General features: G+C 61.5%; 1 protein-coding gene across 5 annotated transcripts; it reads left to right on the forward strand.

Annotated features, from left to right (window-relative positions):
* The first annotated feature begins 1,842 nt into the window (after window positions 1–1,842).
* LOC121086260 (semaphorin-3D-like) lies at window positions 1,843–27,078 on the forward strand. 5 transcript variants are annotated; one of them, XM_040589761.1, is made up of 18 exons: window positions 1,843–1,958; window positions 14,396–14,598; window positions 19,943–20,103; window positions 20,834–20,896; window positions 21,153–21,272; window positions 21,612–21,714; window positions 22,174–22,302; window positions 22,626–22,771; window positions 23,003–23,117; window positions 23,282–23,351; window positions 23,699–23,843; window positions 23,928–24,150; window positions 24,271–24,359; window positions 24,818–24,859; window positions 25,124–25,284; window positions 25,513–25,577; window positions 25,827–25,957; window positions 26,043–27,078. In XM_040589761.1, exons 2-18 carry the CDS (start codon window positions 14,481–14,483, stop codon window positions 26,457–26,459), a joined length of 2,298 nt encoding a protein of 765 aa, XP_040445695.1. In that variant the 5' UTR covers window positions 1,843–1,958; window positions 14,396–14,480; the 3' UTR covers window positions 26,460–27,078. The 5 variants fall into 5 exon arrangements, with proteins under 5 accessions (XP_040445695.1, XP_040445693.1, XP_040445696.1 ...); XM_040589764.1 differs by lacking the exon at window positions 1,843–1,958 and adding an exon at window positions 17,893–18,121 and having other exon boundaries at window positions 14,561–14,598; XM_040589759.1 differs by lacking the exon at window positions 1,843–1,958 and having other exon boundaries at window positions 14,093–14,598.
* The last annotated feature ends 742 nt before the right edge of the window (window positions 27,079–27,820 follow it).

The raw sequence follows: 27,820 nt of genomic DNA on the forward strand, positions 1-27,820 counted from the left end.
CTCACTGCAGGGGGAGTTGGACTAGGTGACCTTTAAAGGTCCCTTCCAACCCAAACCATAGTATGATTCTATAGCATTTCCAGTCGTGGAGCAGGGCTCTAGAGCTTGCCATGATTGTGCTGGCAAGTATCCAGCGTCTGCTTCTTCCACCATGGCAGACGGGTCTGGTCCTGTCCTTGGGAAGCTGAAGCAGATCGGAACACAATGGCCAACCAAGCCGTACACTGTGCCACCGCAAGCACTTCTCATCCCCTCCAGGAGCAGAGTTCTGCTCCATGCATGTATTGCTCAGCCCATTTGCAGCCTGGAGGAGGCCAGTCCCATCCAGCTGTTAGAGTGCACCTCCTTGGATGTGCTGCAGGGAAGCTGGGGAATGAGAGCATGACACCCTCAGGGGACAGAGTCCCCCACCCCACACAATGGAAGGATGGGCTGGTCCAGAAATAGCAGAGAGCTGGTTAACAGCTTGAAGCTCACCCCCTGGAGCTGCCTCCAGCCTTACAGACAGCCCTGCTGCAGACAGCCTGAGTGAGCAGCTCCTGCTCCTGTGCCTATCTGCCCACATACGTGTGATTCCACACTGCATCATGCCAGGCTTGATCCAGAGGGAGGAAGAGGATCGGGCTGAGGAGCTGGAGTGCCTGTGTTGGGGTGGTTTGGATTCCCATCAAGGAGGGACAGCAAGAGCAGGGTGGCCCCAGCGCAGGCAGTACCCTCGCTCACCAGAGTGCAGACCCCCTGGGCAGGGCCAGCGTGGTGGCAGTGACAGGTGCCACTTGCAAGCTGGTGACAAAGCTGCCTGTAACGCTGGTCCCAGGTCCATCCAGGAGAGCAGCCTGGACCCGCAGCACACCTGGGAGAGCACTCGCTGCCCAGGCCTGGCCTTAAATGGAGCCCCCAGTCCAATGGCCAGCAGATGGGTGGGCAGGGGCTCACCTGAGGCCAGTTAGTGCCACCAGGGCCCCGGCACCCTCCCTAGCCCCACTGGGATCTGAGGCAGCTCCCTTGGGTCCCTCCTATTGCTGGGGCTCTGGAGAGGGGCCAGGCAGCTCTCGGCACTGGGCAGTTAGACTGTGACGTCCCTTTTCTCCGAAGCCCTGCTGGGGTGTGCCTGCTCTGGCAGGTTAGTTTGGCTCTGGGGTGCACTTCTGAAACCGATCTCCCTACGTTCCCCTTTGCTGTGCTTTGGATTGCATCCTGGAGAGCTCAGGCTTGGGAGAGCGGCAGCTGGGTTCCTTTCAGATGAAACCAGATGTGCTCCAGGAACGCACCTCGCTCCCCAGCTGATGGGCGTTCAGGCTACAGCACCAGCCCAGGGCTTGTCCGGAGCAAAAATCCCTTGTAGATGTACGTGGTCCATAGGCTGGCCCTTGGCGGTGCAGGCCTGCTCCGGCTGCGGTGCACAGCCACCGCACCCGAACCCTCCAGATTTCCCTTCCCGCAGCATCTCTCTCCCGGCCGGAGCCTCCCCCCGCGGAAGCAGCGAGGACGGTGCCCGCTCGCCCGCTGCATCCCGGCTTCCCAGCGCGCGGGGAAAGCGCGAGCGGCGCATCCCGGGGCCGCCCGGCTGCCGCGGCGGGAGGACCAGCGGCCGGCGGGCCCGGTGCGGAGCCGGTGCCGGCTCGGGGCGGACCCGGTGTGGGCTCAGCGCGGCCCCGGTGCGGCCCCGGCGAGGAGCCGGTGCGGAGCCGGTGCGGACGGCGGCACCGCTAGGGGGCAATGGCTGCGCAGCGGGGCCGGCAGGCGGCCGCGGCCCGGGGGCTCGCCGGCGGCCGGGGCTGGCTTCTGGATGAAGGGCTGTCCCCGGCTGCCCCCCGGCTCCTCCCGGCTGCCCCCGGCTCCTCCCGCCTGCCCCCGGCTCCGGGTGCCTCGGGGCTGCCGGGGACAAGGCGCTGGAGGCTGCTGGGCTGGCAGGGGTGGGCGCAGCACCGCGGAGACCCCGCGGGCTCCTGGGCTCGGTGAGTAGCGGAGAAATGGGGTTGCGGTTCCTACGAGGGCCGGGCCGGGCAGCCTCCCCCGCCGCGGAGAGCCGGCAGGAGGGCCCCGGCCCCGCTGGGGGCTCGGTGGGGCGGTGGGACACGCAGCTGCCCCGCAGCCGCCCGCTCCGTCCCACTCCATCCCGCTCCGTCCCCCTCCGTCCCCTCCGTCCCGCTCCGTCCCACTCCGTCCCCTCCGTCTCACTCCATCCCGCTCCGTCCCGCTCCGTCCCGCTCCGTCCCGCTCCGTCCCCTCCATCCCGCTCCGTCCCGCTCCGTCCCGCTCCGTTCCCTCCATCCCGCTCCGTCCCCCTCCGTCCCCTCCGTCCCACTCCATCCCGCTCCATCCCGCTCCTTCCCGCTCCGTCCCCTCTGTCCCCCTCCATCCCGCTCCATCCCGCTCTGTCCCACTCCGTCCCCTCTGTCCCCCTCCATCCCGCTCCGTCCCGCTCTGTCCCACTCCGTCCCCGCTCCCAGGCGCGCGGAGCCGAGCCTGCCACTCGCTTTGCCGCGGGTGCAATAGGAAGTTTGTGCAATGACCTTTCTGGTCCCATCTAGCAATGCCTGAACTGGGCTCCCAGGGGTTTTGTTGTGTTGCTGCTGTGGCAGGGCTCTCACTCCCCAGAGCTGGTTCTACTGGGGCTTCTTGAACCTGCTGCTCTGCTTGGCCGCGGTGGTTTAACAGCCCCAAATCTCATCTTGGGTGGGTCATCACTGAACGCCCAGCCCGTGCTGGGGGCTCCTCACTGCTCAAGGACAGCTCTGTCGGATTTCCCACACACCCCCAAGTAAAAATCAATCTTTTGCCTCCAAGAGGTTGTGACAGCCTTGATCTGAGGAGAAAAAATAGCCTCCCTGGTCCATCAGGGAATTGTCCTCTGCTTGGGCTTCATGAAATCTGTCAGGACAGAGCAACTGTGCTTCTTCAACCCCCCTCTCTGCAATGCCTCAGCCCTCCGAAACCTCGGGCCGTACAGTATAGCAGGCAGAAAAGAAACAAAGCGTGGAAAATGCTGGGTGCTCTCCAAAGGAGTCCTTTAACTAAGGTTCCTTCTACTTGGAAGCATCGCGGAGCCTGGGTGCAGATAGCCGGAGCCGGGCACCTTACATCCCTCGAGCGGCTTGAAAGTAACCGGGGCAGGTTTCAGTGCGATGGGTTGTGACATTCAGGTTGAGCGTGGGAGGGAGAAGCCTCAGTGCTTGTGTCTAGAAAAAAAACAAACCAAAGCACTTGATGAAATTAAATTAAGACAAAGAGAGTTATTTCTTCCTGTCCTTGAAATAAGACTGCCTCTGGCGTAAGTGCACGGCAGCCTGGCCAGGGGATGCACTGTCCACAGGGAATCATCAGGAGGCATTGCACGGGCAGCTGCAGCTGCGCTTTGGTAAGCCCTGAGCCCCAGGTTGCTGCCATGGCTGCATTTAGCCGAGCACTTTATTGCCCATAAGGACCCACTGCATTAATCTGGCTGCCGGGCACTGGTGTGAAATTTCTGCTAAGATGGGAACCAGCAGTTTTTGATGCAGCTGTGTGCACAGGAGAGGAGGGGAAAGTGCTCTAGAAGATCTGGTCACAGAGTTGCAGCTACCCCGCACACATGCTGGCCACGCGACCCATGCACAAGCCATGGGGAGCTTTCTCTTTGCCAAGTGGAGCGTGTCCCAATTTTCTGCCAGCCGCTCCTTGCACAGCCTTCAAAGGGAAGGGGGTCTGGCAGCCCTGATGGGTCACTGACTTGACATGATGGGTTGCTAGAACATACAGATTTCTCCTGCAGAGTTAACGGTATTGAAAACAACAGAGACAAAACCACCCTTGTGATTTATGAGCTGGGGATAGGGAAGTCAATCTGAAAGCCAGGGCAGAGATATCAGCTCTATAAGAAATATGGGAAGAATTCATCCCTAATCTAATCTCACTGAATTCCACAAGGGTGCAAGACAGGGATCATTTGCTCTGGTTCCTTAGGTTGAGAATTAAACAGGAAACCCCCAAGGATGTGAGTTGTTCTCCCAAATACCAATGTGCTTATGCGTGGAGGATGCAGACGGGTTGCCATGGTCCAAGCCATCACGTCCGGCTCAATAAGAGGTGATGCCAGGCTGTGGGGCTGCCAGGCAGCGGCATCCAGCAGCACCAAACTCAAGCAGAGGGAGCGGGAGCCAAGCCTGGGTCCTCGGCAGGACTCGCTGCTAACGATGCTCTTTGCCAAACCGAGCCCTTGAGCCAGCAGGGCTGGCAGATGTTCCTGCTGGTGAGGGTTTCTGGCTGCCTCGCTCTCTGCTGTGCTCCTGTGACACCCTCTTAGGAGCTGTTTACAGCAAGGATGAAGATTTATTGTAAACCTTGGCTCCTGGTCTCTCAGGGCTGCCTCTTGCTCCAAGTTTGGTCTATCCGCCCTCCAGCTGGGATTACAGGGAGAGGCGGCTTTGAGAGCGCGGGGTAATTAGGTCTCTACAGGCACTCGCTCATGCAGTTAAAAAACTGCTGTTGAAAGCAAAGGCAGACATAGAAATCAGTTAGCTGAGTAACCTCCTGGCCCAAGGGGCAGCTTGGAATGGCTTTTGGATGGGGAATGGGGGGGACAGACCCAGCCTCACCCACCCTCTTTGAGGAGCCCTGCTCAGGAGACCCCCCTCCACCCAGCTGGGGCTGGCAAGGAGCTCCTGCAGAAGGTGGGCTGCAGTGGGAAAGAGCGAAAATGGTGTTACCTGTTCTGGACTGGGTCTCCAGCCTTGGTTCTCCCTGGTCCCTGTGAGCCGCCTGTCGCCTCCCCACCTATTTCTCACTTCTGCCCCGCTTACAGGAGCGGGCTGCACCCTCTCCGATTCTTTTTCCCTGGGGGAACTGAAGCACAGAATGGCAAAACGACCAGTGTAAGGTTGTAGGGCTGGGCTCACAGGGCAGGGGTCCAAGTCATTCTGCCTCCCTGAAAACTAGATTATCCCCAATCACAGCATAAAACCCCAGCACCAACTTGTAGCTAGATGCCAAGGAATGAGTGATTTCATGGTACCCAGGAGAGAGCACTCCATATTCCCAGCAAAAAATAAGCCTTTATTATTCCCCAGTGTGGACACTGTAGGATATTTGGGCTCTGCTGTCTCCACACTCAGTGACCCCATGTGCCCCCCGATCCATGCCCGGCTCCACTGTACCTGCAGGCATGCCACACGCACGCTCCAGGCTAGCACTGCCCAGCTCCGCCAGCGGGATGGCACGGCATGGAGCGCAATTGTTGCCAACATCACCCCCAGTTGACTTGGGAGCCTGCCCAGGATACGCTTTCCCTAAAACAATGCCATTCACAAGCACACAGCCATGTGGGCTTATTGTTCTTGTCTAGCACGCTGGCGATCTGCCATTTATTGTGTGCAGGAGCTACTCTGCTTCTCCCACCGTTGAGTCCAGGTTTATTTCCCCGTTTTCCAGGAGGAGACCACGGGGTGGGGGGAAAAGCTTTCGGTTTCAATCTGTCCATTGTCCACTGAGAAAAGCTGGTCTTCCCACAGTGCACGCTCCCACGCAGGCGGGTGCTGGCAGCTCTGCCACCATGTGCTGGAGCGACACGCTCGCTCATGCACGGGCAGTGATGGAGTCGGGCTTCGTGCTGAGCTGCTCTGTGCTGTAGGAGGATAAAGTATTATTTGGAGGGAGATGGGACACTTGTGGTCAATCCCTGTCCTGCTATGGTTCCCGTTTGGCCACAGGCAGGTCACTTGGTCCATCTGTGCCTCAGCTCCACACTGGAATAACGGCAGCCACAGTGGCCTTCCACAGCGGGATGCTGTGCAGATGAGTACGTGGAGGACTGAGGGGCCTTCACATGAAATAGGCGTTGGACAGGAAGGATGTGTCCCGGGAGCAGCACTTGGGTGTGCTGCATGGTGGTGGCTGCTCCTGGGCTGGACTGGCCAGCTGGGGATACTGGCACAGGGGGCTGTGCTGTGAGGAGGTGCCTCTGCTTGTGACCATCCACTGGGCTGAGTTATCTCTGTTTTGGCTGGCCAGTTAAATGACTGCAGCAAGGGGAGCCATCTGCCTTAGAGCGTGCTGCTGCCAGCAGTCACCCCGGTTTCCCTCACACAAAAGCTACGGCAGCCACCTGACCTGCCTCAACCCCTGACAGATGTGCCTTCATCTTCAGCCTAGCCTGGCGCTGACCTGGTGTCTCCTGGGGAAGGATGAATGAGCGGCCAGCTGGGGTGAACGGCCCAACATCCATCTACAGTGTCTCTGCTGGTCATTGATCCTAGGAAATACCCTGCACAGAAGCTGCAGTCTTGCTCCAGACAACTCCCTTTGCTGTAGCGGAGCTGCTGAGGTGGGGACACAAGGGTGCTCAGCCGCTCGGGAGCTCACTGGCAGGCAAAGCTGTGGCTCCGGCTCCCTGCGCAGCATGCCAGAGCAAAGGGCAGCCCGCAGAGGAGGCTGCCGGAGCATGGTGCTCTGCAGGGGTCCGAGGCTTGCAAGCCAGAGAGTTTACCCAGCAATCCAGGCTGTAATTACCAAGGAGCCCAGCCAAGACGCTCTGAGAAGCAGCAGATAACAGTGCAGGCACCCTCCCTCCTCATTAAAATACTTTCTCCAGCAAAGCCCCCCACGCTTGCCCAGCCTGTTCCAATTAGCGGAGCAGGCTGGGGAGAGCAGAGAGCAGGGCTCCCGTTGATGAAAAGAAAACACTGTGGAGCTTTCAAGTGTCAGGGGAGGCGGGCGGCCCCGGCTGGGACAGCGAGAGGCCCTGGGAGTGCGGCCGGCAGCCGTGCTGCTGGCTGCTGGCAGTGGTGGAACGGATGGTCGGGGTCACTGAGCTGCGGAGCAGGTGCTTCACAGCCAGCTCCTGCTGGAATGGCCCTGGGGTTACAGCTGGGGGAACGTGGCGAAGCCAACAGCTCTTTGAGAGGTGCTGAGCATCCCTGCCCGATAGGTCTGGAGGTGGGAAGCAGTAATCCCACTGTGAATGAAGAAAATGTGTGTTATGAATTGTGCAGCTTTGTTGCAAAATGCCTTGGCAGCTTAAGGTAGAGGTGGGCTCTGGCTTGGGAGTGCTGGGAAAGGCTGTAGCCTGCCTGTCCAGGGAGTGGGGGTGCTTCTGCGCTCCCCAGGGCTGGTTGTCTCACGAGACACCTCTAGGGAGGGAGCTGTCCCCAGCCCTGGCTCTCTGCCGGGTGCTTCAGAGAGGCCCCCGAGGCTGTTGGGTTGTGCCCACCAGCACCCTGACCAAACCCACCACTTCTTTCCCAGGGGGTACCGAAGGACCAGAGCCCGTGACGCTTGGTGATGGCTGAGCCTGCCCGGCTGCAGCTGGTGGCCCAGAGCTGGTAAGCTCTGTATGAAAACCCTGGTGTCATCCAGCTCCTCTCCCTGGCCGAGGCTTTTCAGCCAGCCTGGGGCCAGAAGCATTAGCAAACCTGTCCCGGCTAGGGTCTCCTCTAAACTCCTGGCCTGGGAGCCCCTGCCGGGTTTTAGCACACGCGTGATTCACCCAGATCCAGCCTGGAAAGTCTGAAGCCCAGGAAAGGGCTCCTGAGCAGGGCAGAGCTCCCCGAGCCTCCCGAGGGCTGTATTGAATGTCAGGCCATGTGGCGGACAGGTGACAAGGGTGGGTGTCAGCCGGCGCAGCACGCGGTATAAATGGCTCCGAGGAATGTGGTGCTGCCCCTGGGGACCCCGGGGCTTTGGGGGGCCGGCGCGGTGGGCGGGCAGAGCGCAGGCTCTGCGCTACCTTATTTGGGTACTTCTGCTCCAGCACAATGCCAGCGGGTGGCAAGACCCCTCCCAAATGTGAAAGAATTTTAAGCTTCTCAATTGCATTAGGAGGAAGGTTGGGGGTTCAATATGCCAAGTCAGTCCAGGGTTTAACACAAGTTAGTCTGGAGTTGAATACACTGAGCCAGTCCTGGCTGGGCTGAGGGGAGCTGTGCGCCTGCTGCCCAGCGCGAGACACGCGTGCTCCGCACTTGTCTCACCTCCTTGACCCTCCACTTTGCCTGGAGAGGAGCCCAGCTGTCTCCCTCCAAATTTGCCTCTGTGCCACTGCCAGCTGCCGGCCTGCGGTGGTTTGGCCGCTCTGGGAGCCCTGGGCTGGGCAGCATCCCGCAGCCACCCGCCTGGGCTGGGGCTTGGCAGCAGCACTTGGCACTGCTCTGTGCCGGGGTGCAGGCACAACAGACGTGAAGAGGTGGGCACGTGCGGTGCGGGTATGGCAAGGAGAGAGCTGGGGGGTGCGCAGGGCCCCAGGAAGTCCCTGCCTGCCTAGGCTTTCCCTGAGGTGTATTTGCCTGGACTCAGTGGTCCGGTGGCGCTGGAAGCTGCCGGTACTCTGGTAGCATTTTCGGTGAGAGGAGACTTGCAAGGTGCAATTGCACTGCATCTCCATCTGATTGTCTCTGCACATCGGACCCGCTACCTGCCTGCTGCTGGATGCCCTTGGGATTAATTAGAAAGAGGAATGGCGGAGGTTACTTGGCTGGCACTACCTGGCTCAAGCGGCAGAGTCAGAACACCGAAAAGCCCTTCAGGAGCCACTGGCTGAAAGCAGAAGCCAATCCAGCCCATCACCGTGCAGTGAGGCAAGGCCAGCTGCTGGGCCACCTCCCTGGCCTGATGCCCGAGAGCCAAGCCAGAGCGGGCTTCACCTCTCCCAGTAGCAAGGGAAAGGTAGGGGCTGAGCCAGCGGCCCCCTGAGAACGGGATTAGCGGGACGTTCAGTGCAGCCAGCTCCTTATCCCTCCATAAACAGTTAATATCCTGGCCGGGCTTGGGCTTGGTAGTTCCCCATCCGCTTTTAAAGGACGTGGTCCCAACCGCAGTGTGCCTCACGCTGCTGAAACTCCAGGGAGACCAGCACTGCCGGAGGAGATGCTGTCCCTGCCCCTCCCCACGTACGGCCCTACCCCCCCACAGGCACGCTCCCCCGCTCCAGGCTGCGGCGGAGGGCAGAGGCAGCTGGGCTCGGCGGGGGCCACGGTGCCGGCGGGACCCACCACCCCGGATGGGCTCACTTTGGCAGCGCCGCGGGGAGGGGGAGGGGACAAGCCAGCGGCAGCGCCGAAGGTCCCTGCTCGTGCTGCAGCGCAGCGGGCGGGCGCTTCGCGTGGCATGTCGGGGCTGAGGGGCCGGCAGCGTGTACACATCGACACACAGAAAAAGGAAGTAAGGGGGAAAAGTGCTCATGCTCGGTGGGGTCAGCACAGGCGGTGAGGTCCCCTGACACCACCCAGGCCACAGGGCTGTCCCTGCCCCATCGCCGTTATCAGCCGGTGCCCATTCGTGAGGAGCCCCGCTGCCCGGCAGGGCGACGTGCCGAGGGCGCGGTGTCCCGGCAGCACTGGGACCCGTCCCCCCCGCTCGCGGCGCCTGGCACGCTTCAGCAGCGGTGGTTGGCAAGGAAGGATGGTCTGGGGACAATTGCAACCACGGGCTTTAATCTCAGGAGGCGGGAGCATAGGAGGCTGTCGGGAGATGTCCCGGCTGGAAGGCAGCCTGCTGGCCAGCCTTGTCCTGTGGTGGCAGAGGAATGCGGGTGAAGCTTGAGCAACCTCAGCCTTCTGCTGCTGCTCAACAGTTCCTCCCTCCAGACCCTCCAAAACTGGCTCCCCCTTGATCGTCAGGGCTCTGTGTAGGCACGTGTGACTTGTGTTACTGAGGGATTCGCTGAAATCCTGCCATTTCACAGGGCACACCATGGTGCCCCGATGCCACCTGGGCTCCAGCGCTGGGTTTTGTGGTCCCAGGTCTGGTGTCAGGCTGCAGGAGCAGCACATCCCCCTTCCACAAGCAGCTCAGCACTACAGGCTTCCCTGGTGCTGCTCCTGCCCCAGCCAGGCAGCTCCAGGAGAAGGAGGGAGGGAGCCAAGCGCCCACCCTGGTGGCTTTGTCCTCCTGGTTTGAGAAGGACAACAGCTGCCTCTCCCTGCAGCTGCCAGGGCATCCATCATCCTGCGTAGGATGGAGAGGAACAACCGGGGCCCTGGCCTGAGCAGGGAGAGTTTCGGTGCCTGCATGGGCAGGAAGGGGGGCAGGCAGTGCGTTAGGAAGAGGGACAGTGGTGGGCAGAGGTGCATGCCAAGGCGCACGTCCTGCAGCTCCAGCTGTGCACACTCCCCGCACACCTGGTCCTGCACGGGGTGCGGGGTGCAGCTGTCCTGTCTGCAGGACCTGGCTTTGCCCCTCAGTTTCTTTGCCGGGGTGAAGGTCCTTTCTCTCAGCTTCTCAAAGTGGTGGAGAGGGGACCACGCACCCCCAGGGCTTCTGCTGGGGGCAGCGGGACAGGCTCAGGAGAGCGGGGCTGGGGTCTGGAAGCCGCGGAGGGGGTCTCAGCTCCATGAGGCTCTCCCCTCTCACAGTGCAACGTTTCTATTCCCCCGTGGCGAGGGTCACTGCGGTTGAATGTTGACATGGGGTGCGGCCCCTCTCCCCCTCCCCGCTCCTCTCCCCTGAGGTCCCCCAGCTGCTGGGGACCAGCATTCCCCCGCTGCCCGCGCTCAGCCACCCCGCAGTGTAACTGAAGAAGGCACTAGGCTGCAAATGGTGTGTGGGGATTAGCTGGGACACAATCGGGGCCTGTGAAAGCGGCGCAGCACATGGCGGGCAGCACATGGTGGGCAGCACGTGGCGGGCTGCTCTGGGCAGGGAGGCGCACGGGGGCTGCGCGTGGTGCCCAGGGTGGCTGAGGGCTCGGGTTCAGCAGGCTTGTCCTCGGGAGATAATCCATAGCCTGATAAATCCACCGCGGGGGCCCTTCCCCCTCTGAAATTTGGGCTGTTTTACACTATTCACACAGCAAATAGGCATTGTCAGGAGGAAATTGGTGCTTTCACGGATAAACAATTCCCTCCCACACCCGCATGTCTCAAACAGGAGGGATTTGTCTGTTCCCTGTGCTGCTCCATCTCTGCAGGCCCTTCCAGAGGTCTTTGTCTCCAAAGGAAAAATTCAGCTCCACGCCACGGAACAGTGGCCCGAGCTGGCAGCCCAGAGCCTTAAGGCTGTTGGACTTCTGCAGGTCACCGGTGGAGGGGAGGGCATGGGGTGACCACTGGGACCAGGGCATCTGGTGGACTGCTGGCATAGAACCAGCACTGCGATGGCACCAGCCGTGCCACCACCAACACCAAGGTCCTCCTGGTGACTGCCAGCCCCTGGCACAGGGCTGCTGTCACCCATGTCCTCCCCCTCAGGTCCTGCTGTGCCCGGAGTATGAAACCTTAACCCCCAGGCGTTCCCTCGCCCAGCAGCCTGCCCTCATCAGCACTTCCCTCTCCAAACTGAGATGGAAATACTTGCAGCTCCGGACAGTTGATTATTTAAAGCTGTCGGGAGTGTTTAATTTAACCCTGGATTCATCATCTGCAGCTTGTTTCCATCCACGAGACACCCGTGCTCCCCCTCCCAGTGTAAACGCTGCCTCTGCTGAGCTCTTCACCTCCGGGCAGACTTGGGCAGAGGTTGACAGGCAGGGCTGTGGCCCCACCGCGTGCTCCCCCGGTGTCCCCGCTCTGGCTGGCACAGCGAGGGATGCCCCTGTGCCAGGGGCTGCGGGCACAGCTGGGCCGCGGAGCTGCTGCGGGGATTTCAGCTGTGTGTCAGGAGATGGACAAGCTGAGTCCCTCACTGCTGCCTGGGCACAGCAAGGGGGGAACCTCGAAGTCTTGGTGAAAGAGTGACATATGGGGAAGCCTTTCTTACTGGAAGTTACCCTCTGACAGTTTTTTTTCTTGCCTTGTCCCCTGCAAGCCCCTCCAGCAAGGTCCTTACCTTTTCTGACCCTGCACCCAGCTCTCCCAGGGCTCTGGGTTCCTCTTGTGTGTGGCTGCAGCTTCTGCCACCATCAAACCTGCCTTTGGCATCCCCAGGGCAAGGAGACAAAGTGCTGATGTGGCCAAGCTGCACATGGGAGTGCGCAGGCACGCCTGCCCCAGCGCCCCTGCCCCACTGCAGGCATGCGGAGCATCCCTAAACCTCACCCCGCAGCCATGCGTGAGCGTGTCCTGGAGGCAGGAGCAGTGCCCTGCCTGCCATCCGCAGAATCCCAACCCACCCTGGCATCCTCTGGAGCTCTGGGTCATGAAAGGTTCCTCCTAGGGCTGTCTTAGCCCAAACCTAAGCCTAGCACAGGCCCTGCTCCATTTATAGAAAGCTGCAATTAGAGGCCAGTGTTTTCCCAAGTCCTCCAGCAACACAATGTGCATTGCCAAAGAGAAACAAATCCCCGCCAAGTCCTTGCGATGACCTCCGGATAGCAGTGCTCATTCAGGGCATGGCTGTGAGTCCGCAGGACAGGTCTGGGAGCATCCCCAGCGCAGGAAAGCCACTCGCCATCTCTGCCTGCTGGGAAGGCGCTTGGGGAAGCAAGGGCAGCGCTGCTAGTGGGTGCCCGGTGTGGCTGGTGGGGTTCCTACCTGGGAACCTCCCCCTCCACAACCAATCTGTCGAGCACTGAGTAATTTCAACCTAGCTAAACCCATCATGTTTGTGATTTTTTCCCCCCTAGGCAGATCTGCTGAAAAGTCTGCCCAGGAAAGGGGTAGATGAGTTAGAGAAAGCAGCTCCAAACTACAGAGACAAAAAATGGCACAGCCACCATCCTGAGGTCACATCCAGGTCCCAGGGTGGTGCCAGGTCTCCTGGGATGGGAGAAGGCTCGGCAGCAGCAGCAGGTTGTGCTGGCCAGAGCAAGAGCAAGGCAGTGCTGAGGGCAGGGAGCAGGCAGAAGAGGAGCTGTGCTGCGGGGCTGCTGGCCACCGGCTGCTGGCCACCGGCTGCTGCTCGCTCCCTGTCTGCCAGGAAGGAGAGAAACCCCAATTCCGCAAGCCCCAAACCTCCTCCCTGAGGAGACCTGAGCGCTTCTTCTTGTGGAAGGCAGAGACCGAGGCAGCGGGAAAGGCTCAGCTGCACTGTCCCTCCTACAGCCCTTCACCGGGACGGCAGAAACCCCCCGCTCCTTGTGCCAAGAGCCTCTGGCCAGGAATGAGCCAAAAAGCTCATTTAATTCTTCCAGCAGTGTGACTGGAAGGACCTAATATGCAGGAAGAGGGGGAGTCAGAGCTGCCATTTAGGGACTGGCACATTTATAAATGGGGAAAAAACATCCAAATTGCCTGAACTAATTGTCAGGCCGGCCCCGCTCCCTGCGGGAAGTGTGGGAGCTGGTGGATGAGGCGGTGAAACCCTGTACATCTCTGAGGGGGGATGAATGTAAGACAGTCCTTCCAGCCTGCAGCATCCCAGAGCCAATGGATGCCGGTGGCCTTGGAGAGGTCTGTGGTGAGCGGGCAATTTGCAGAGCTACTGGCCAGAGCGATGTATTGTGTGTGCACACAGCTGCAGCTGATGCTGAAGGGATCACGAAAGTGGCGTTTATAGACAGCGCTCCAAAACATTAATTCCCCCTTCAGCGAAATGGACAAGATTTAACCCCAAGCTGAGATAAGATGAAGATCAGGGCTCTCTCACCAGGGTCTGGCCAAGCACTGAGGTCTGAGCAGATACTTAGCAGGGATGCCCAAGCTCTGGGATCTGTTGCAGGGTGTACTACTCCCCAGGCACTCCTCGCCTCTTCCCTCACGTCAGTCACTTCCACAGTGCTCGGATCCAAGCGCTCCCGGGTACCACGTGCTGTAGGCATGCCGACAGCACGCCGCACCCCTCCCCTAGGCAGGCTGTAATAGCTGGTCTTCTGAAGTCCCTGGACATGAAACGTGCTGGAGCCCCCCGGGGGGTGGCCGGGACAGCCATGAGCAGGTCTCCCAGCCACAGCAGCCTTTCCCAGTATCCAAACTGGCCCTGTGCGCACCAGCTGTTTTGCCAGCTCCCAGAGGTGGAGGGTACAGGGTGTCCCAGTGGGGACAGGCATGGCTCACAGCAAGGGAGATGTTCAGAAATCCTCCTCACCCTACCAGAACCATTGATGACTGGCTGAGGCTGCAAGGACAGCCTCCTTAGCCCCCTGCTTTTCCTCCCAGCCCGGCCAGTTCAGGCTGTGTGAGCTCCTGAAGACGAACCTTGTCTCCCCCCAAGCCTGCGCTCCCCGTGAGGGTGGGCCCCGGCCACCCGGCAGCCTGCAGGTGCTCTGCCCAGATAAACACCGACGAGGCACTCGCGGCGGGTGCCGCAGGGTGCCCAGCCTGTGCTTTGTCACCCTGTCCCGTGCAGCACTCACTGTGGCACTGACCTTGCCCTGCCACAGGCTGCACCACAGCCCCAGCTCGTTCTGCAGCGCTGTGGGTGTGCAGGGGGCTGGACACTTGCTCTTGGTGGCTCCTCTCTGCCAGGCAGCTGGCCTGACATCTTCTCAGGGACGGAGCCATCACCCCTCGTCCCTCGAGCACCCTTCCCAGCCAGCGGCTGTTGGGACCGGGGTCCTGACCCGCATGCAGCTGGCCGCAGTGCAACCTTCCTCCTTCTCTGCTTGCAGCTGGTGGCAAAGGCAGCATCTCGGCGCTGGACAATGGTGCTGTGAGGGTGAGCTGCCCCTTCCCCACTGCTGAGCACCAGAATGCATGCGCCCCCCCCGCCACAGCCTGCCCCTCGCTGCGCTCCTCTGCCTGCTCCTGCAGCAGCCGGGCAGCAGCCAGGCATGGAAGCAGCATGCCCCGCGCCTTCGCCTCGCCTACAAAGGTAAGGGGGCCACCCAGGCAGATTTCCTTAGGGTCTGCACCTTGCTTGGGAGGGTTGGGAGAGCATGCTGCAGGCAGGGAGTGAAGGGGTGGCCAGGGCTCGGGGGAGGCAGGCGGTAGCCCCACGGCTGTGGCTGCAATGCCTCCATGTGTTTGGCCCTCGGGATGTTCCAGGGATGCACAGCCCTTGAGGGTGCTGCATCGGCGCTGCTGGCATTGGAGAAGGAGCCTGAGAGGGAACATCTCACCCTGGTCCAGCGCAGCACTGGGACCGGAAGGGATGTCTCCTGCTCAGACTGGCTCTGGGCATCTTACAGTATGTTCTGGGCTAGAGCTGGACCGGGCAACCCCAGGGGAATGTCCCCTGCCTTCTGCCTTCGTGCTTACAGTGCAGTGGGGGCACAGCCCCAGGCAGTGCTGCCAGCCCCTTCCCCTGCCTCCCCCCCCAGTCCTGCGCCAGCCCAGCCCTCCTGCCTTCACCCCTTCCTTCCTCCAGAGCAGGGACTGATCCACGCTGCAGATCATTACCCTGCTGCGCTTTACCCTTCCCCCCCTGCATCTGTCTTGCCTGTTTAGATTAGGAGTTCCTCAGGGGAGGCACAGTTTGCTCTTCTTGCGCCTGATGCAAAGGCAGCCTGCTTTTGGTGATCTGAAGATGTAGCAAGAGCAAACTGACAGGGAACACAGTACACAGCCCACCAGAGAAGTGCGAAAGGGGAGTCTGTAGGGAAAGGGTCTCTGAAGGGGAACGACATGAGCAGTTGGAATAGAGCCCTGCTAGCCTGGCAATGGGTCACCCTGCCATGGACCTGCGGCATGGACTCGGCCAGTTTACCTGATTTTGGTGTCTCCTACATGAAAAAGACCAAGCTGCTCTGAAGGACAGGCAGCTCAGCACGTCCCCGGAGCTGCCCTGGACGTGGTGGTCAGCAGGGCTCAACTAACTCCTCACCACATCTGGGAGGTGACAGTGCAACTTTCCCACAGGCATGGCACTCAAAGCTCTGGGGCCATCCTCTTGGGCTGCTCCATCACCCCGAGAGGCTGCTCTCTGGCCAGGGACAGCTAGCAAGGTGGAAGATGTCCCCAGCTTGTGGCTGGAGAGGGCTGGACCTCCCAGGGATGCAGGATAACCCTGCTGGGAGATGGTCCCACTGATAGCCCAGCTGGGAAACACAGCGCAGGGTCTGTCTTGCCTTGGAGCCGGAGGAGGCAGAGCAGGGTTGCTGGTGCAGCAGGAGCACAGAGGCACTGCTGACTTCAAAGCCCCACAGTGTCCTGGGGCCACACATGCCAAAAACCTTCAAGTCTGAAGTCTTGGGCAGAGGCAGAAGAGGAAGCTCCCAGCATCAGGAGGGCTCAAAGGACAAGGCAAACAATGGCAAGGGATGTGACTCATGGACAGCACTGGGCAGGTTCAAGGACACAATGCTTTGAGATGTTTAGGTTAAAAACCCCTAGAAGAAAAAAAGAATAAAAGGAGGCCTTTGAGAGTCCGTCTACAGGATCAGCCTTGCCTTCAGATCCCAGCATGGGGGAGGCAGGCAGACCCCTTGGCGGGGCAGGGGGAGAAGATGCAAGCAGGCTCGAGACAAGGAAATGACAGCACCGAAGGCTGGGAGAGCAAAGGAAGGATAGGGCATGAGGCACAGGGCCAGGAACAACAGCGGTGGCTCCCACCCTGCCGAGGAGACGGTTTGTAATAGCGTGCTGGCAATCACGGCCGCCTGTGGCTGGCCTGGGTCAGGCTGGGTCAGCCCCACCGCTGCCCAGCGCTGAGCCTCTCTTTTTTCTCAGGCCATACAGCAGTGCAGCTCTGCAGCGAAGCCACAGCACGCCTCCCAGCTCCTTTTACTGTCATAATCCTGCGCAGGCACAGCTAGGGCTTGGCAAATGGGTCTCCTGCCATCCTCTGATCTGCAGCCAGCCCAGCTGGGCAGGACCCAGAAGCCATCACCATGCAGCAAGTGCTCAGCAGCGCAGGAGGCTGGTGGGTCCCTGGTTATCAGCACCAAAAGCTGCGCTGGCAAGTCCCTTATCAGCCAAAGGCAGTGAGGGGATGGAGCCTGATTTAGTGCCAAGCTTCCCCTGGGCTTCGGGGATCTCCTCCATGGTCAGCTCTGCCTGAGGGCTGGGGGAAGGGGAGAGGACAGCCCGCCGGCACAGCCGGGCTCTGACCCCAGGAAGCCCAGGGTCGCCGTGTGCTGAGGATGCTGTAGCTAAGGGGCAGGCGGAGGTGATGGATGGGACAAAGCGGTTACAGTGGTCCCAACAATAAACACCGTGGCCTTGGGAGAGAATAAACACAAAGAAAAGGATGTTTCTCTGGGCTCATCCGCTGGTTTAGCCACCGTGCAGCTGCTGCAGAGTGCCCAGTTCCCTGCCTCAAGGATCAGGGTTTGAATCAAACGCCTTGTGCATGTAGCTGGACCGAGGGCTAGAAGAGGTGTTTGTGCGCAGTAGCTTCCTGTGTATGGGGTTGGGATCCGCAGCACCTGGCGTCCTCGGTGAAGGAGCAGAACTGTGCCACAGTGTCAGGCTCAGCCCCTCACGGTCATTCATCCTGCCAGAGGTGGGAGTGCAGGGCAGTGAGTCATTGCCGGGTCCACAGCAGCAGGGAGAGCACCTCTGTCATCCTGCCTGACCTTGGCCTCGGATGAGGCTGGGGCAGGTCAGAGGGTGGCCAGCAGGTGACATTCCCTGGGACCAGTTTTGTCCCCACTCCGATTAATTATACCTATGTACCAGATGAATGTTTGACCTTCCCCCTGACCCCAGCCCAACTGCCCAGTGCCCTGCCTGACATTTTCCCCTGGATCAGGCAGGTCCCAGGAGCGCTGGCAGACACTGGAGGGTGGATGATGCACAGCAGCCCGCTGGGCACACAGCAGTGACAACAACGGCCTGCAGGCAGGGACAGGAATTCCCTTGTTAATGCCATTCAGCTGGTGGGAAAGGCTTGGAAATCTGCTTCTCCACATCCACAGCACCCAGATAGCCCTTGGGCACCCAGGGGTAGGGGGGAGTGAGGTGACGCTATGCACAGCTTCTGTGGGAGCAGGAAGAGGGCCAGGAGCTCCCCAGCACAGCTGGAAGTGGCACCTGGCAGAGCAGCATTTGCGTCCCACAGTAACTGGATCTGTGGCCCCGGAGGAAGGAGAGAAGGAAACGCTAGCTGGGAGCGAGCCTGGCTGCGGCGTGCGGATGTGGCAGGGATCCCTGCCTGCTGCCTGGGGCCCAGCAGGTCCTTCCCCCACAGGGACAAGCGGACGTCAATGGCATTTCCATCCCACAGGCATTGGCCCCACGTCCCCTCTGCCCTGGAAACAGGGTGGAAGGAAGAGAGACGCAACCTCCCGGGTCAGCCGGTCCCCTTCGGATGGAGCCATGCCTGTGCCCACGTATATCCCACCTGTGCCCGGGGCCACGTATATCCCTGCGGTCCCAGCCAGCCAGCACCTGCTCCCCTTGACAGCTCCCCTCCCTCCGTCCCTGACACACTGCTCCAACCGACATGACTCTGGGTAATCTCTCAGCCAGGACTTTACAGGTTGCCCCGGGTTTCCAGTCACACTCCACTTCCCCCCAGCCCCCATCCAGCAGCCGCCTGTCTCCATCTCCTCTTCCCAGAGCCCCGGTTTCGCCCTTTCCCTGCACAGCACCAAAGCCAAGAGCAGCCTCGCCAGCACAGCCAGCCTTCACACTGTCCCTTGCTGGATCCCACCACTTCTAAAGAGGAAACTGATGTGTTCTGATTTCTGGAAGCTCTAAGAGCCACCTCAGCGCTGATCTCCCTGCCTTGATCCCTGGGAGCAGGCACTGGCTGGGGTGGCAGCTGCCGTGACCTGTGCACGGTGCTGGGGATGCTCACCCTGGCAGCCGGCCCCCAAACTTGGCACTGCACATCACGGAGCTATGTGAGCCCTGGGAGGTTTCAGGAGTGGTTAACCAAGAGACAAGAGCTTATTGTCCCTCTTGCACACTCATATGTCCACAACTGTGCTGGGGGGGCCATGCGAGCCACCCCTGGGCTTCTGCACAGGAGGAGCTACAGCCCGAAGAGCAGAGCCTTTCCCGCTGCCCAGAGCGCCCTGGGTCCGTGGCACGCTTCCCCCTCACTCTTCCCTCCGGCAGTGCCAAAGGGATACTCTTAAAGGCCCCTTTTCCTGAGCCAGTCTAACACGGGGTTTGGGCTGTCTCTGAGGACACGGTGGGAAACATGGGGCGGTGGGTGCAGGGTCGGGGCTGCACCAGGGACACAGCGGAGCGTCACAGCACTATCAAAACTGGCCGGCTGCAACAAGGCTTTTACCATTCCACCCCAGATAAACTTCAATAAGTAGTTCCCTCACCTTGCCCCAGCACGGCCATCAATCCCCCACAGGGTTTCAACAGTTCATCTACTGTCTGCGCTGTTTCTTCATACGCCTCAGGCCAGTGCCTCTGCTTCTTGTCTCTCCTCCATCCAGGGCGGGCGGGCAGGCAGGCGGGCACTCACTCACCTACTCACTCACCCACTCACCTTCTTCCAGGTCTCCCTTCATTGGCTGCTCCTCTTCCATACGGCCCTTAGAGCTATTTGACTCCTTAGCAGGAACCAGCCACAGCTGCACCTTATCCCCATCAGCCAGCCCACCCCCCTGAAGCCAGCCCACAGCTGGACATTGTTAATTAACCCGGCTTCATTCCTCTACAGCAGGGGACTTTTCTTACAAGCTGCTTAGGCCAGGGACGATCACCCATGCACCCACCTGTCCCAGTACACCCAGCCACCTGCCCGTCCTTGTGCCGGGGTCAGGCCCAGCAGCCGCTGCCAGACCAGAAGGCTCGGGGGAGCAGAGGGGAGCGGTGTCTGGCCAGGCTGCGGCTGCTCTTTCTGTACGGCCTTCCCCTGCGGGATGCTTTGCCCCAGCGAACAGCCAGAACTTCGTGTGTGTAAACTCTCTCGAGAACCCCAGGGAGAACACACTGGGTGGTACAGCAAGTCCCTCCGTCCTCAGCCCTCTCCCCGCAGCTTCAGGCTCTGGGCTCCAGGAGTGGCTCTGCGAGGCCGGCCATGAGCACCCTGGGCTGCCCCGCACCCTGCAGACAGCCCGGCCAGGCCAGGCCGGCGCGTCTTCTCCTCTGTATGGGCGCTGCCGGGAAGGCCCACGGGAGGCCTCGCCGTGAGCTTCGGGGCACTGAGGGCAGCGCCTTTTCTGCGCCGGCAGTGGCAGGAAGGTTGTGTTCTCTTGGGAAGGGGTGGGTAGCCAGAGCTGTCCCTGGGAGGGGGAGCACGGGGCCTTTGGCTGCCTGTTGTGTCATTCGTGGGTGGGTTTCTCTTTCTCCCACCTTGTGCTCTTCAGATTTGCTGAAATCCAACAGCTCTCGCCTGCTGCTGGCCTCAGGGAACGGGTTGGATTTCCAAGCCCTCTTGGTGGATGAAGACAGGGCCTGGCTGATGGTGGGAGCAAAAAACCACATCTTCCTGCTCCACCTGGACCATCCCAGCAGAGAGCCTGAGAAGGTCAGTGCGGGGAGGAGGGTGTGGGTGTGATCCTGGCCAGACTGGCCTCCTCCTGCGCGGGAGCCGCTCCTCATTCCCATGCTGGGGTGTGGAGGTGGATGTGCGCTCAGCAGCACTGTTCTAATGTCACCGGGGACACATTTACATCAGGATGTCTCAATCACTGGGGTCAACCCGTGCCTGGCGGTGTTGAGCCCTGCTGGGACAGGCCAACGCCAGGGAGGGCCAGGGTGGCTTGGCCAGGAGAGGGGACCTGGGTGGACCCAGGGTGGAAGGGCAGTGCCCGGAGCCCTGCTGTCACACCTTGTCCCTGCTGCAAGAGCTACAGCAACTCCAGCGGCGAGTCTGCTAATGTCATCCCAAGACATCCTGCTGGCAGGGTGCGCAGATCAAGCCCAACAAAAGAAAAGCCCATTAAGGCGCTGCAGCCTGGCGTTCCCACGGGCTGGGATCCAGGAGAGCCTGCCCACCCACTGGGCGTGCCACGGCCCACCCCGGCTCTGTCCCCAGGCCACAGTCACTCTGAGCCTATTTGGCGGGCTGCCTGCTTGAGCTTGGCCCGGCGCTGGGGCCCGAGGGGGTGTCAGACCCATTGCAGAGCAGCCCCACACCCTCACTGTGTGCCTGAGCCTGGCAGCGCCTTTCGGCCAAGCCCATTCCCACCGGTGCCGGCACGATCCAGGCAGGTGAGGGAAGCAGGGGTTGCATCGATGGGGTCTTTGTGTTGCAGATTTTCTGGCCAGCCTCCAGGGAGCAGGTTGAGCATTGCCAGCTGGCGGGGAAGAACGTGGAGGTAAGCAGGGCTGGCAGCCCCTGCCCACGGCCTTTTGCAGCTCATCATGGATATTAAACACCCACATCACCCCGACAGGGAGCCTTGAGGTCTGCCTGAGATGAGGGTGTTGAGCCAGCCAGAGTTAAGCTCAGCTTGCCAGCAGCCAAGGCAGGATCTGGCCAGGCTCCCGCATCCCAAGCAGACCAGCCATGGGGCTGGGGACAGGTGCCCAGGCCTGGGCTCAGTCCCCTGACAAACATCTCCCCTTGAGCAGACAGAGTGTGCCAACTTCATCCGCCTCCTCCAGCCCTTCAACCGGAGCCACGTGTTTGCCTGCGGAACCGGCTCCTACCAGCCCGTCTGCGCCTTCATCCAGCTGGGAGCCAGGGGCAAGGTGAGGGACACCCTGGGCAGCCGCGTCCCCGCTGCAGAAGGTGGGGAGTGACCCCCCACAGTGAGTGGGGGGGAGAGGGAGCCCTGGAGCCTGGGGAGGGTGGCCAGCCAGCCTGGTGCGGTCCTTAACACCTGCATGGCCTTGCTGTGTATGGCGAGAGGCAGCCCCAGCTTGGCAGTGCCGTGGTGCCCCACGGGGAGGGGACCGGGCACTGGCAGCCCCCTCGAGGGACCTGCTTATTGCGGAGCCAAGCACACCAGCCTCCTTCCCACTCTTCTCTACATGCCCAGCTTGTTTCCAGCCTGCCCCAGGCTCACGTGTCCCCTTTGGCTCTGGCAGGGTCCTGGGGCTCCCCCCATGTGGTTGGTGACCCACTCCTTGGAATCAGGGCGAGGACGGTGCCCATACAGCCCCCATGAGCCCTTCACAGGGCTCCTCATCGGTAAGAGGGAGTGGGAAGCAGAGGCGATGCTGGGGGGTGGGAGCGCTGGGAATGGTCTGTGCTGGGAGGTGCTGGTAGCCGTGCCTGCACCCTGCTCCGCTGTACGTGGCTGCGGTCCTGGGCTGGTGCCCGAGCATGGGCAAGTGAGAGGAGCCATCCCACAGAGCCCGGTCCTGGCCTGGCTCACCCCAGCATCACGGGTCCTGCACAGATTCCCAAATGCAGGGTGCAGGTCGAGTGGCATGCACGGGGGGGGGGGTGTGGTGCCGTCAGCCCCCCCGCCTTGTAGCAGAGCCGTGGAAGGGCTAGGCGGGTTTGGGGCTAGAAGCTGTGCTGGGTCACAGGTCTAGAGGAGGCTCCCAGCCAAGCTGTGCCACCTCTACTCTCCCCGAGCCTCTGAGGACGCAGGGGAGTTCTGCCAGGGTACCCCTGGCAGTGGCACCCCCTCTGACCCCGCAGATGGGGAGCTGTATTCTGGCACCTCCAGTGACTTCATGGGCAGCAGCGCTGCCTTCTTCCGGACCTGGGTCCATGGGGCGGAGCAGAGCTACATTCGGACGGAGCAGAACCAGGACCACTGGCTACACGGTAAGAGCAGGGGAGCTGTGGGGTGCAGGGGGCTCTCCTGCCTGCTGGGGAGAGGCTGGGGCCAGCACTGAGTCCAGGGCTCAGTGGTCTGGCCCCCTTTTCCTCTCTGGGGGCAAGCACTGATGAAGCAGCTAGTGGGACCTGTGCCCCAGCACGTACTCTGCAGCCTGAGCACCAGGGATGGGCCTTCTGAGCTGCAGGGGCTCCCTGGCGCACCCTGCGTACCCTCAGCATCTCACACTGCTCCCGAGGGCTTTCAGGGACCGTACAATAGGGTCAGATCAGGGCACAGGGACACACTGTGCTGCTTCTTCCCCCTGCAGAGCCAGCGTTTGTTGGTGCCTACGCCATCCCCGACACCTACAACCCCCATGATGACAAGGTCTACATCTTCTTCCGTGAAACAGCCATGGAAGCTGGGCAGTGGGAGAGGCGGCACATCCATGCCAGGGTGGCCCGGGTCTGCAAGGTCAGTCACCAAAGGCCAGCATGCCATGGCTGGGTGTCCCACCGGGTGGGCTTTTACCTCCTCTGGGCCAAGGGGCACCCCAAGCAGGAGCCAACAGCAGGATGTGAAGGTGTCACCGCACACATACCATGGAGCAGAGGGCTCAGGGCTGGGGCTGTCCTGCTGTGGGGATGGAGGAGTGTGCCTCGGTGGGGGAGGGTTGGACTGAGCCTGGCTCTTGGTGCCTGGCAGAATGATGTCGGAGGGAAGCGCAGCCTCATTAACCGCTGGAGCACATTCCTCAAGGCTCGCCTGGTGTGCTCCATCCCCGGGCCCCAGGGCACCGAGACCCACTTTGACCAGCTCGGTAAGTGCACAGCCCAGTCTGCAGCCAGGAGCAACGCTGCTCTGCCATGGCTGCTCCTTCCAGTCCACCCCAGGGAGGTGGGTGTGGGACTGAGGATGCCTGCCTGCATCCCCTGACCGGTACTCCAGCTCTTGGGTGCCTCACCTCCACCCCTCTGTTTACAGAGGATGTTTTCCTCCTGCGCACCCGGGACCCTCAGAATCCCCTCGTCTTTGGACTCTTTACGGTCTCCAGGTGAGCAGGGCTCTGGTTAGGGCAATCCAGCCCGTCCAGCCCCTCACTAGTGCTGCTCCATGAGGAGCCCCGGTGGGGGAACAGGGCAGGACCAGCACCCAGCTGGCAGAGGAAGGCCACTGGCCAGCGCTCTGCTTTCCCTGCTGCTGGTTCACCAGCCCATCTGCCTAACGGCCAGTGGTCCCCCAGGCTGGCCTGGTTGTGCCAGAGGGATTCCTGTCACCCCCTGGGTGCTGCGCACAACTCTGGGGCTGGCAGGGGACAGCGTGGGCTCAGGGGCATGGGCGTGCACACATCTGGTCCCCGTGGAGCAGCATGGATGCTGACAGCCCTGTGCTCCCCCGCAGCGGTGTCTTCAGTGGCTCTGCCGTCTGTGTCTACTCCATGGCTGCTGTGAGAGCTGCCTTCAGTGGCCCCTTTGCACATAAGGAGGGATTCGACTACCGCTGGGTAGAATACAAGGGCCGCGTCCCCTATCCCCGTCCTGGCACGGTAAGGGACTGGGAAGCGGGGTGCGAGGGACTGGGATGACCTGGCCGGGCCTGGCCCTCATGCAGTCCCTGCATTGCCACGCAGTGCCCCAGTGAGACGTACGACCCGCTCCTGCAGTCCACCAAGGATTTCCCTGACGAGGTGATCAGCTTCATGCGCACCCACCAGCTGATGTGGGAGCCTGTGTACCCGCAGGGCCGCCAGCCCGTACTGGTGAGGGCTAACGTGCCCTACCGGCTGCGGCGGCTGCTGGTGCACCGGCTGGAGATGGAGAGCCAGCACTACGACGTGCTCTTCCTCGGCACAGGTGGGAACTCACCCCAGCTCTGTGGACGCTGTCACCATGGGGCAGCTTGCATGGCACACCGGTCCTGCCGGCTCAGGTGGCTCCTGGCCCTGACAGCTCCTTCTCCCGCTGCATTCACAGATGAAGGTAAAGTCCTGAAGGTGGGGCTGGCCGGTGGGATAAGCCGTGGCCCCGAGGTGATCAGCCTGGAGGAGATCAGCGTCACTAAGGTACCGGAGGCCAGGGCTGGACCGCAGTGGCTGGACCACGCAGTCTCCCCTCACCCTGTGGTATCCTCCCTGCGAGCTCCTGCAGCAAGTCACTGGCCTCTGTCAGGGAGGTCCCTCACCTCCCTGCTGCCGCCTCCCACCTGCCCTGGCCGGTTGGCATGAAGGGGAGCCAGGGGGACTGGAGCCATGTCATCTCCCAGCTCCCCATCCGGTCCCTAGGGGGGATGGGGGTAGTACACAGGAGCCTGAACTAAAATGGCAGGGCTGAGCCCCAGTCTGAAAGCACGTCTGCTGAGCAGGGCCAGCCCAGGCTGCTTGGGTGGAGCAGGTGGAGCTGGAACCAGGGACCTGAATCGGGACCCTGGCATCTTGCGACCCTCGGGGTCCCAGCCCCACTAGCAGGCTGGGGCACCCAGGAGGGACCGACATGGCTGCAGCACCTTCTCCTTCCCCTCCAGGTGCCTTCTCCCATCCTGGACATGAAATTATCACCGAAGCGGGTGAGTCCTCCCTCCTGTTTCTTCCTAAAGCAGCTAAGGGACAGGGCACAGGGGGCAGCTGGCCCCAGCCCCTCTCCTCAGGTCCCTTGGCCCCAGGGCTTGCACATTTAGGGAACGGGATCCTGCCGGGGCAGTGTAGGGGGGGCAGGCTCTGCCCCGCACTCCCCCTGTCTCCCAGTGCCCCCACCCCAGGACAGGGCAGCTCTGTGTCCTGGCTGTCCCCAGCCTCCGGCCGCGCGTGCTGACGGCCGCTGTTTGCCCAAGCAGCAGGAGCTGTTTGTGAGCAGCACCCACGGACTGCTCCAGCTCGCCCTGTACCGCTGCGAGCTCTACGGCAAAACCTGCACCGACTGCTGCCTGGCCAGGGACCCCTACTGCACCTGGGACAGCAAGACCTGCGCCCCGCACCTGCTCACCGAGAAGAGGTGAGTGCCCACCCGGGCCAGCCCAGCTGTCTCACTGCAAAGGGATGACGGAGCAGGGAAAGGAAAGCTGCCAGCCCTGGAGCTTCATCTGCCAGCCCACCCCCACCGCCACCCTGCCTGCCTGTCCCCCAGCCCTCCCGGTCCCCCTTCTCCCTGGCTGCTCTGCCACGGAGGGGTCCCAGAGCGCGGGACAGACGCCACCCCACAGCCCTGTCTGCTCTCCCCCAGGCGTGCCCGCTGCCAGGACGTGCTGAAGTCTGACCCGCTCAGCCAGTGCCAGGACACCACAGAGGGTGAGCACCAGCCCCAGCCCCTCCGAGCAGCCCCGGTGCTGGTGGCCAGCTCTGCTCGGGGGCCAGCAATGCCCAGCAGGGCACACGGCATGGTGCTGGGAAACCAGTGCCCACCAGCACCGCCCACCGCAGACCCTGTGCCACCCACCATGTGCTGGATGCTCCATGCTGCCCTCCCTCCCCACCTGTCACACAGCTCAGCTCCCACGCAGGGTACTCACCCCTTCCCCTGTCCCATCCCCTGCGCAGGGACTGCTGCTGTGGAGAAGCTGGTTTTTGGGGTGGAGAAGAACTCAACCTTCCTCGAGTGCCTGACACGCTCCCCACAGACAACCGTCAGGTGGCTGGTGCGGCACGGCGAGGAGACAGGCCTGAGCGAGGTACAGGGGACAGGGTGGTGGGGACGAGGCGCAGGGGTGGCTCGGTACCCAGGGGACTGACTCATGGTGCTCTGCCTTTGCCTAGGTCAGGAACAACGGACACTTCTCGGTGCTGGAGCAAGGGCTGCTGATCCGGCAGCTGGCGAGGGAGGATGCGGGCACCTACGAGTGCCAGGCGGTGGAGCGCTCCTTCTCCCGGCCCCTCACCCGATACAGCCTCCGCATCATCAGGCACGAGGCCATGGAGGTGCCACCTTACAAACGGAGCAAGGGGGCCGAGCTAGGAGGGGCCCACCAGAGCCCCCGGCCCCGGGTTGACCTGCACCCAGGTTACAAGGGCTTCTCGCGGGCCCTGGGAGCGCCGGGCACCAGCCTGGATGTCTACTGCAATGCCCTGCGGCACCAGGAAAGGCAGCGGCAGAAAGCCTGGCACCCGAAGTGGCAGCACCCGTCCCCGGACAGCAAGAACGGCCGGGTGCGGAGGCACCCCCAGCCCCTGTGAGGGGGCAGGGGGGGCCGGGGCCACCCGCAGCTCACAGAGACCCTTCGAGTCTCTCCAGGGCCCTTCTCGCACGTGGGCAGCTCCGAGGAGCCTCTCGGCTTCCCACGCGGAAACGCGCCACTGTTACTACCTCAAACCCTGCCTGTCCCCGGTCCCGCTGCCGCGCCGTGTGCCCCGCAGGGCACGCCGGGGGCAGGGCACGCAGCCTGCGCCGCTCTCCGAGACTTCGAGCTATTTACACCCTGCAGAATATTTATTCTCCTTGTTTTTCCCTGGCCCTTAATGACGATTGTTATCAGCAGCGATAATCAGCGCGGAGGACAGAGAAGGGAAACGGCCAGCTCCGACAAAGGGCTCTGACACCCGGCAGCGTCCAGCCCTGCCATGGGTGCCCGTGGCTCCTCGCCGCGGCCGCGCTGTGCCCCGGTGGGTGCTCGCCCAGGCGGCTGCAGAGGTGCCCCCAGAGCCCAAACGCCGGCGGAGGCAGCGGGGCACAGCTGCCGGCTGAGCCTGGGCTCCGGCTCTGCGGCGCCTGGGGTTTGCAGAGGTGCCCATGCCCAGCCCAGCTCTGATCCACTTCAAACCACACCACTTTTTTAAATTTTGACATTTATTTTACCAAAAAAAAAAAAGAGAGAGAAACAACAGGCAGTTATACCAACTTACAATTTATTATTTTTTAAAAAAATGACATGAAACACAAGTAAAAATAAATACATCATATAAACAACAAATTGTTCAAAGTCTCTGTTCTGGGAGATCAGGCGAGCACATCCCGTTTGACAGAGAGAAGAGGGAAGCACATGATCATGCGCGGGGCCAACCGACCAACCCACCCTGCTAGTAATACTCCTCTTTCCAACCACAAAAAGACAGGCCACAAACTAAGGCGGTAGTAAAAAAGAAAAGAGAAATAAAAAAAAAACCCAACAACCAACCCCCAAACCAACAGAAAACCTAAAACGAGACTCAGTGATGGATTCCTCCAGGCTGCCGTGGATCTGCCAGAGACTCCAGCTCCGAGCCGGGTGCCACCAGGGCGGGAGCCCGAAGGCAGCCGCGGGCAGCAGGGTGGCGCAGGGTGCTCGGGCAGGCGGCGCAGGTCGCTCTCCCGCACTCACATCGTCGTCCCTTCAAAGGGAGCGCTTGCCCTCAGTTTCAAGGAGCCATCACCTCACTGTAATCTAGCTGGACTATATTCCCCTTTTAACCTTTGCCCCCCCCCCCCCCCCCCCTCCAGTTCTTCCAGGGCTGGATTAACAAAATTCATCCCAGAGTGGCGAGAAACACCAGTTGTGAGGGTATTTGGTGTAGTTGTCCCTGTTGGCCTGGAAACCACCCACAAACCAACAGCGATTCTC

This window comes from Falco naumanni, chromosome 4 (genome assembly GCF_017639655.2).
Source record: "Falco naumanni isolate bFalNau1 chromosome 4, bFalNau1.pat, whole genome shotgun sequence".
Taxonomy (NCBI): domain Eukaryota; kingdom Metazoa; phylum Chordata; class Aves; order Falconiformes; family Falconidae; genus Falco; species Falco naumanni.